This window comes from Glossina fuscipes, unplaced genomic scaffold (genome assembly GCF_014805625.2).
Source record: "Glossina fuscipes isolate IAEA_lab_2018 unplaced genomic scaffold, Yale_Gfus_2 226, whole genome shotgun sequence".
NCBI lineage: Eukaryota > Metazoa > Arthropoda > Insecta > Diptera > Glossinidae > Glossina > Glossina fuscipes.
The window spans coordinates 171,363-180,814 of record NW_023998569.1 but is presented as its reverse complement, the minus strand read 5'-3'; the positions used below and the strand labels follow the sequence as shown (position 1 = coordinate 180,814).

Genomic DNA, 9,452 nt, shown 5'->3' with positions numbered 1-9,452 from the left:
GTTCGAATTTAAATATGCATTCTTTTTTCTTTTGTTCAGATGTTGAGTTAGGATAAACCAAGCCAATAAAAAAAATAAAACTTGCGACTTATATAAATATACTTTTTAACTTCATCTTCTACTGGTTTCTATTCTTTCTTTTTATTTCTGTAGAAATACTTCTTACTATTCTTAAACAAGAATTTCCGTGAGAACTTTCGTGCGTAGCACCCTTTTTTTTTGTAAAAAAGGTAAACAAAACTCAGCTGTTTACTATTTATAAGCGTTAACCGACATTTTAATTTCATTACTTTAAATCCGAAAACCGTTAAACATAGTAAATGGAGAGATGGACGCGAACTATGTTAGAAACAGAAGCATAACTTAAAAATGGAAATTGTGTAAATGTGGTTGCTTTGGAACTATGAAGTTAAAAAATTTTTTCTTTACGGGGAGGATTTTTTCTTTTATACATGTAAATATCGATATTTATGGAGTAAAGGGATTTCTCGTTTTCCTAATATATTCAACCCAATCAATTATTGCGAAATATCATTAATATACAAAATTTCTTGCTTCTTGTTGCGAACTAATGGTTTTCATTTGAAATAGTTGAAATATATGTATGTAATAATAGGTTATTAGCAAACAAAAGCAACGGCTGTAATTGAGATTAATATCGATGAGAATCTTTACTTCTTTAACTTTTCTCACAACTTCTAGAAAGAATGATATTCAATTGTTTAAGTTGTGAACAACATTTCGTCGCCACAAATTGTAATATAATTTACAAAAACTTCTTATCTCTTATATCTTTTGCATCACATACTTCAAAATCGCCAATTCAAAAGAAAACATATGAAATTGTTTACAAATCAAAAGTAGACACAAAAGTAGACACAATATAGCCAATGTTATCGCTACTTTTCTATCCTTATCAGCTGTTTGCAAATTTAGAGTTGCCGTCTTTTGACGTACACAGAATAAGGATTCTAATAATTTATTTTGATTTGAGAATTCAACACTCCACCGACAAATTGGAATTTTTAACTGGTAACATCATCGAATGTAAAAACAAAAAGGAAAAGAATATATTCCTTCCACATAATTTTAGAAAAAAAAAATATTGTAAAATTTGTATAAGAAAAGAAAATAGATATATATTCAAAAATTTTAATGTGTAAAGAATAGTGTCGTTGTGAGATCAAAGTATGAGTGCTGAACAGGATGAGGATGTAAATCATGGTAATCAATCTAAAATATTAATTAATATTAAAATATATGCCAATAAAATTTAAACTTTTACAGAATTGAATAGTCAAAAAACTGAAGTCGACAATAATATTGCGTCTTCAAGTGTTCTTGTGACAAAAATTCAAAACTCCGGAAAAAGTAATGGGAAACAAATCCGAAGTTGTGGAACAAAAATTGGTGTGAATATTGATCAGGCTTTGGGGGAAATGGTTTCGGCTATTGAGCAAGAAGATGAGACGACAGTCCGACGTAATAATGGGAAAGCAAAAAAAGCAATAAACGAAAGTGATAATATTAACGACAAGCAGATGTCCCTAGTTATGAATTTGGAAGCAAATGTTTTGTCTTCAACGACTATGAATGAAACGACCGATCAGTGTTGTGGAGTTTGTTCTGAAATACCAGTTGAAGGTAAATCTGAGTACGTTGCAAATGGCAATATAGATGCTAACCTGTCGCCATTAGGTGAAGAAAATATCGTTTTAAAAACAGTAGCTAATCCAAATCTGCCCGTGGTCCTTGTGAACCGCTTATCTTCTTCCGCACTGAATGAACTACTTACATGTGACGATAATGCTTTGAATAACGGTGATGCTGCTTCCAAGGATGAAGCAAGTATGGAAGGAAATATTGTTTCTAATATGTCCCAAGAAGAAGACATACCTTTTGTAGAAGCTGTTCTAGAAACATCGCCCCAAGCTAGCATAATACCAAATTGCTCGACCGAGATAAGACGGTTATCATCTGAATTAAATCAAGATTTAATAGCCGAAGAAGCTGGAATAACCGATAATTCTGTTAATGGAAACCCGGACTCATTAGTCACGCACGAACGGAATAACGGTAGAAGTCCCTTTACTCTCGAAAGGCGATCATCTACGACAGATTTAGATAACGTTGAACAAAATCAGGAGAGTTCATCAGAACCATCAACTGATAGCAATCTCTCCGGCGGAGAAAATCGTAATTCGTCTGAGGGTATTGCAAATCATGTCTTGAATGACATTGTCTCTGCGGCAATGGATGAAAGCAATAATTTGGAAACTAGAATGAATACCAGTTTGCCTGTTGTTCTAGTTAGACGTTTATCCCCTTCCGCAATAAATGAAATACTTAACCGTGACAGTAACAATACTTATGAATTAGATAATGGTGATGATGTTTCTATGGTTGAATCAGACAATGAAAGCTTTGATGTAGGCCGACTTTTGGCCGAAGAAAGTTTTGACTTATCGAGAATGTTCGACGGTACGGATTCGGATACGGACACTGTGCTATCTTCACTGGTTGGACAAGTTGTCCCTCGTGAACGTCCACCATCTTCAGAAATTGACCCAGATATAGATAGATATCGCGATGAAGAAATGTACCAAAATATAAATGTAAACGTTCGTAACCAAAACGAAGAAGAGTCAACAATCCATGAAGCGAATGATGGTGCGGCTGCGATTAGTGAAGAAGACAGGGAAGAGGAAGAAATGGCGGTAGGGGATGAAGCCGAATCCTCATTTGCTTTTCCGAACATAACAAGTAGTGAGGATAATGATGACGAAAACATAGAAGACGAAAGCAGCCATGATGAAGATGGTTGGTCAATAAATGCTGATGTTTCAGTTTCAGCACGACCAATTAATTACGATGCCACATTTAGACAGCTAATAGATCAAACTAGACGCAGCATCGCTTATGCGGCAGCGTCAATTCAGCCGTCCTCGAATGGACCTTCCGAGCTAGTGCGGCGCGATAGTTTCATGCAAAGATTCAGACGAGTTCTTTTTATACTTAGTAGTCGGCAACGTCGTTTGATTCGTTTAGGATTGGCATCTCCAGATGTTGAGAACCCAGAAGGTGAGGCTGGAGCAGAGGAATTAAATGATGGTCCAAATAACGCCGCTCTGGAGCGTATCGTCCAAAATTTAGGATTAGACTTAGATCATTTAAATGACATCGAGCAACTAACAGCCTCTGCTGCAATGTCATCACAACATCGACAGGAGGAGATCCCGGAAAATGCTGTTAGATTTGATACGAATTTGCCAGCCGAACATTCGTACATGGGTTCCAATATGAATCGAGTATCTGGGGTTAATTATCTTGAAGTGGATCAGCATTACAATATGACTCTGTTCATGCACCAACATATTTTATTCCCAGGCGAAATTCTGCCCTTTATGATCTCTGGTTCAATTATTGATGGCGATATAGACACCCAAAACGGTTTCCTCTTTGGTGTATGCTTTCCTGTCTTAGAACTTAGAGCTGAAAATCTTTATGGCGTAACCTGCCAAATCTACGAAAAAGGCACCGACGAACGCGGCAACACTCTAATCAAATCTAGAGCATTGCAAAGATTTGCGATTAAAACAGACGATCTTTTTGGGTACATATTATGGAATTTCTGCTTTTGGTTTGGAGATTTTTTTATTACAATTTTCTTTTTCCATTCCAGGCCTTTGGAGTACATAAATGATCATCCGATGATGAAATGTTATGGCAATGTCAAAATATTGCCTGATATTTACTTGCCTGAACCATTGAAATGCATTAACATGGGATCTATGAGCCGTTTTCGCGACAATGCTTCTATGAAATCATTATATAAACGTTATCAGATAGCTAGTGCTCCTTGGCCAGCGCATATATATGATCAGTACAGTATCGCATCAATAATTGAAAAGGCCCGAACTCAATTGGCAGCACATAAAATACATACCATGCCAACCGATCCTACTCAATTATCGTACTGGCTGGTGCGTAATCTTCATCTATCAGAGAATCTAATGCATTCGATTTTCCTGACAAATTCGGTCAATACAAGACTTCGAATGATTGCCAATACCTTTAAAGAGGTGAAGAACACGTGACATTTTATGAGAAAATTATGAAAATTCATTTCGTTGTTATAGGAATATATATTCAGCTGCCGTTATTGTAGTAGTCACATCGCAAATTGTCGTGAATTGTTTGCTATGTCCAAACACGGTGTACAAACGCAATATTGTAATTCTGGTAAGCAGGGTAAGAAATAATGTGTGTGTAAATTAAAGGCAATTTTTTCATTTTGATGGCAGCTGGTTACGTACATGAAACTAATACCCTTTATCAAGTTAACAATCAAGCCATACTTTACAGTGGGGCACCCTCGGCTGAATTTAGTTGGTTCCCCGGGTAAGTTCAAAAAGAACTTTGCGTCATTCCATTTTTTTTATTTAATTTTCTCAATACGCCGATATAGCTATCAATGGCATAGTATTGTGTGTAAGGTTTGTAAGCATCATCTTGGCTGGGAATTCAAGGCTGTTGAACCGAATCTTGTCCCAAAGCAATTCTTTGGTATTTCTAGCTCTAGCGTACGAGTTAGACCCACTCAATCTGGACGCAATGAATCCCGCATACGTTCTATTATGCGTTTGAATACGATGCCCATGATTGGTGGCGACAATGACAGAGATGCAAGCGCCGGTGGTGGAGATACTGAATGAATATGGTGGCGCACAGTGAAACATTTTTTCTGTAAGTGTTGGTCTTGCTGTTGTAGAGGCTGTTAAATACTTCTCGTCAACCACTCAGCTACAGTAACCATATTGTAATATAGATTCAACAAGAGCATGGACTACATTTTTTTTTTGTTTCTTTTTAATTTCTTTATATTATTTTCAATGTGAAAATGAAAATCATGTTTCACATGTGCTTCACCCCGAAAACGCATAATCTCTTTCGGTTAGGGGGCAAAAGGGACGGATTGGCTAAATTGATTTATGTCAAGTTAATCAACAACAGGTCTTGAAAACTTTTATTATTTAAAATTAATTTCATATTTCTGCATTCAAGGATATTAACATAAACGTTTTTATAAGAGTTCATGTTTCTCCACCTTATTATACAAAATGGTATTTTGAATTGAATTCATTTTTATCCCCTGGAAATTAAGATGAAATCATATAAATTTGAAAAGGAGCGTTGTGGGCACAAGCCACGAAAATCGTAGCGCGCTTGTACATAAATCTTTTTTAAATAAGTTTATGTATACGTAAATGCAATTGCAATGAAACAATTATATTATAATTTCTATCTAAAAAAAAACAAATATATATATATATATATATATATATATAATGTTTCAAAGTCTCTGTTTAATAAAAGACTAACGAAAATCATTTGGAACGCCTTTTATTTCAAGTCAATACAGAGGACGTATTGCTTCTTCTCCGGAAACCTGATAAAGATAATTAAAAAAAAAAAAAAAAAATTTATCTAAGCAGGTGTGAGAGCCGAACACGAACAACATTTCCATGATCTCTGATTATAGATCGAAATTCGTTTTATTGGTAGAATGTTTCAGATAAATCCTTTCTTTTGGGGTAAATGGGATTTTTTCGTTACCGTTCCAAACTTTCATAATTACAGTTATTCTAATAATTTGAAAAAAAATTCATAGGTTCAAATGCAATTTAGGGGTAAACTGTATTTTCGCAAAGACGCTTCTCCTCCTAATCTATTAACAATTCACTTGGTTCCAGTTGATTCTCCGCCGTTCGCGTTCTTTTGCTCTTCACTTTGATATCACAACTGAAACAAGCGATCAGTTCTCGACTGTTATCCGTCAACGATATCTCAACGGTTACCGGAATTTCCGGAAAAATAGTTTCGACAAAAAAATTAAATTGATAGACGACGTCTTCCGTTTTATAGATTGGACACATGGCTTCATACATTAAATTGGAACAAACATCGGCAACATGTTGTGGCAATGGATACGGTACAGTAAGGCCGAACACTTTTGCCTTCACTTGAGCTGCTATAGAACGTATATTATTTTTTGCTGCAAATATATTGCTTAAGTTACATGGAAAAATTTATGTTTTTATATGAGGATGTTTTACACGCAAACTTACTTCCCACGAAATGTATACGCATGATAGCCGTTTCATTTTTGATTACATCACAAGGAGGTTCACTACAACCTTCAATATTAACATTTAATGGCAAAGGGCCACCGTTTTGACCTAAAACGATATGTGTGTGTGTGTGTTCGTGTGTGTATAATATGAAAACTATCGTTTTTCCTTTTTAAACTCTTTCATTCTTCAGTTTAAACTTACATTGCCTTACAATTGTAGCAGTAACGCAATACGACAATATTGCTAAAAACGCAACGAAATATTTGAACATTTCCTTCCTTCCGAACTTCTTCAGTTATTCTTCACTCTTCATAAGTCAATTACAATATGAATTATTTATACTGATTATCGGGAACAGGAATCTTAAGCCTGATAAGTATAACAAGTAAACGAGGTTTATAGAAAAAAATTCAAACATTCCTCTTGAATATATTTTGATTAACTTATTAAAAAAAAAACAAGTAAAAAAGTTATATTCAGCGGGTACCGAATCTCGCTTTTGCTACGCTTTTTGCATTCTACTTTGCTTCCAAGTGTTTTCATTTGGTACCCATATTAAGAAAAACCCAATCCAGGTCGCGGTGTTTGCCATTTTAGAGTTAACCCATTCTTAGGCGGATGATATAACTTTATTTGAGGGATGTATATTAACAACAAAACCTCAAAAAAGTGAAAAAAAAAGAAAATTTTAATCACTTGTAACTTTGTGTTGCCATGGTCGATCTTTTCCATTTTTGCACGTAAAGAGTAGAGTTCAGCCTTCTAGCATTTAGAAGTTCTGAGTAGTTAGCAAAAGCCCACAAATTTTTGTTAAGAAAACAGAATTGCGTTCAATGCAAACTACCAACTTTGTAGTCGATGTCCTCTTTTTTGCAACCAGGAGATTGCCAAATGCACAGGCATAAAGACGGATAAACATGGCTTAATCAATCCAGGGTTTCACGCTGTTCGAGAGTGTATACTATTTATAGGGTCTCTGAAGTTTCCGGGTGAATATAAAAAGAAAAAATAAATAAACGAAAGCCCGTCTGTAATGCTTAACATAATAACACCTGGGTGCCTGAAATTCGTATTAAAATTTGTTTGATAAGATAAATTCGAAAAAAAAGAAAACACGATTAGATTCAAATATCTACCAAAATAATCGTAAGAAAATTTAATCATAAGCTGGAATGCCGGCGGGTTTTACGCAATATTTTTTTTATCTAAATAATAAATTTATTTACGATTCATATGTTAACGCATTTTCGATGTAGGGCATATTATTACTTTTGTACAGATGTAGCTAGCATCTAGAGAAGGCTTAAAGGCGGTGTTGATTTTTCGCAAATCAACTTTTTTTATTGATTTAGTAGATGCTTTGAATCCTCTAAACCGCCCGGTCATCTAAAAGCATTTCCAAACAAAAATACGTTAACATAGTTTCATCGAGATAACACTTGCGATGATGTGACTCTGAAAGAGATGCAAATGGATTCAGTGCCTCAGTCGAGAAGTTGAAAGTGTGTGATGGAGGCCTTTTTTAAAATTTTCTTATCATTCCTTCTGTTATATAGCAACACGTTAGAGCGTAGAGGCAAGCTCTAGCATAAAATTTTGTTGAAAAGGGAACGAAGAGGATTACTCTATAATTTTTTGTTTAGATTTAACTGTTTGTCAGATTATCTGTCCACGTAAATTTGCGTTCCAGCTGCCAGTCGGTCGCAATGTTTGATATATTTTTTAAGAAATTTTGACTCCAAGAACGGATCCTATTAAAAACGGATTGGGTCGTTGCATATTCACGACCACTCTACTTACAATGCTTCGTTTTGAAAAATTTGAAATTTTCAAAATTTCTCGAGAAAAATCGCTCATTAATAATATTTCTGAGTTGAAGAATTTCATTAGGAGAAATGATATAAAATATTTAATGATCGAACTTCCGCGACTATATCACTTGCGTTTTTAAAAAAAGTTTCAGTTCCTGATACTTTTCATCATGTATTGTATATGCTGCAAGAATTGTTTTAATTTGGTGTTTTTCACTCAATGTCAAAAAGTCGATCTGCGACACCACAATAAAATTGAACGTCTGTGGACTAAAAAAGGATGGGATAGCTATATTTACATACTTTTATTCGAAGAGTTATCTATCAGCCGCTATTTCTTTGGGCTATTGTTCTGGTACAGCATATGAGTTCTCTAAGGCAGGAACCATTCCTCAATTGAGGCTATCTATGGATAGACTCATTCTTTAGTATTATCTTAAGTCGTAATGAAAGGGTCTCATAAGTTATTTCAGATAAGTTAATTGGAAAACGTCAATCGGAGGTAATAAGGTGCGATAGAAATGGCAGCTAGGATTTCACAATTTACTTTAGTCCTTCCTTATGTAATGGTCTAAGTTGTTGTCAGTGGCAACGTCTCTATGTAACGTTTTACTTTTGAAAAGTTCGGAGAGCATTGTAAAGATGATGAGCTGATGTTTATTACTTTCAGACTTATGATATTTCAGCGTGAGACAGCAATCGTCGATTCTTCATATCCGTGAAAAGAAAACTTGGATATTCCTTAAATAGCATTTCAACGTTCGAAATGACGTAGTCTATCATATCAAGCTGGAGTTTGCCGAGAAGTAAACAAAGTGCTGTGAGCGAGAGAGGGATAGAGGGGAAAGAGCGAGAGGGAAGAGAGAGTGAACTGTGAAAGTTAAGTTTTATCACCATAAAATACCTGCAAATCCCACTGCTCCGGTAGTGTATAGTTCAATTAATCTCTTGGTAAAGATTCTTACATAATCCAAATAGTTCAATTAGTACATATATGTGTACGTATATATATATATATACGTATATATGTATATGTACATATACATATATAAAGTTTATATATATGTATATATATAACTACATATATATAAAAATGCATATATATACTTTAATGTAGATATAAACTAAAAACAAGGATCCATCCATTTTCTATACACACTTTACTTTAAATATCCATAATTCTGTTAAAGCCACGCAAGCTTTTAAAATGCATTAAAAATGTAAATGTTTTGGGAATTGCGAAATAGCATGCAAGTACATATGATTATGTACGAATGCTTGTAAGAGACAAGAGATTTAAAACACATTATGAGGATTTGCCCATCCACGCATTTAAGTTTATATACGAAATACTAGTAAAGATTAAAGTAGCAAAAATCTGTTAAATAGAATTAAAAGTAAATGAAAAGTGCAATATAATATCAGTGTATTTATAAGGTCAAGCTAACATATACTACTACTCCTCGTCACATTTCACCTAAGGCGTACAAATGTTTATGATCGCTGT

The 9,452-nt window shown here is 34.6% G+C and overlaps 2 protein-coding genes across 4 annotated transcripts; one reads left to right on the top strand and one right to left on the bottom strand.

Annotated features, from left to right (window-relative positions):
* The first annotated feature begins 1,103 nt into the window (after nt 1–1,103).
* LOC119642558 (protein cereblon homolog) lies at nt 1,104–5,221 on the top strand. 3 transcript variants are annotated; one of them, XM_038041731.1, is made up of 7 exons: nt 1,104–1,224; nt 1,288–1,848; nt 1,906–3,613; nt 3,683–4,082; nt 4,140–4,242; nt 4,305–4,401; nt 4,469–5,221. In XM_038041731.1, exons 1-7 carry the CDS (start codon nt 1,191–1,193, stop codon nt 4,713–4,715), a joined length of 3,150 nt encoding a protein of 1,049 aa, XP_037897659.1. In that variant the 5' UTR covers nt 1,104–1,190; the 3' UTR covers nt 4,716–5,221. The 3 variants fall into 3 exon arrangements, with proteins under 3 accessions (XP_037897659.1, XP_037897657.1, XP_037897658.1); XM_038041730.1 differs by having other exon boundaries at nt 1,106–1,224; nt 1,288–1,644; nt 1,699–3,613; nt 4,469–5,216; XM_038041729.1 differs by having other exon boundaries at nt 1,105–1,224; nt 1,288–3,613; nt 4,469–5,218.
* Nucleotides 5,222–5,625: 404 nt separating this feature from the next.
* LOC119642570 lies at nt 5,626–6,454 on the bottom strand. Its single transcript, XM_038041750.1, has 3 exons — nt 6,336–6,454; nt 6,129–6,239; nt 5,626–6,055 (listed from the first exon to the last, which is right to left on the bottom strand). Exons 1-3 carry the CDS (start codon nt 6,403–6,405, stop codon nt 5,724–5,726), a joined length of 513 nt encoding a protein of 170 aa, XP_037897678.1. The 5' UTR covers nt 6,406–6,454; the 3' UTR covers nt 5,626–5,723.
* Between the last annotated feature and the right edge of the window lie 2,998 nt (nt 6,455–9,452).

Excerpts from the sequence above, each read along its gene's own strand:
- LOC119642558 (XM_038041729.1), top strand. The coding sequence starts at position 1,191 with ATGAGTGCTGAACAGGATGAGGATGTAAATCATG. Across the intron at positions 3,614-3,682 it reads AAAACAGACGATCTTTTTGG|GCCTTTGGAGTACATAAATG; the intron begins GTACATATTATG and ends TTTCCATTCCAG. Across the intron at positions 4,083-4,139 it reads TTGCCAATACCTTTAAAGAG|GAATATATATTCAGCTGCCG; the intron begins GTGAAGAACACG and ends TCGTTGTTATAG.
- LOC119642570 (XM_038041750.1), bottom strand. The coding sequence starts at position 6,405 with ATGTTCAAATATTTCGTTGCGTTTTTAGCAATATTGTCGTATTGCGTT. Across the intron at positions 6,240-6,335 it reads TGCTACAATTGTAAGGCAAT|GTCAAAACGGTGGCCCTTTG; the intron begins GTAAGTTTAAAC and ends ATATCGTTTTAG. Across the intron at positions 6,056-6,128 it reads GCGTATACATTTCGTGGGAA|CAAAAAATAATATACGTTCT; the intron begins GTAAGTTTGCGT and ends ATATATTTGCAG.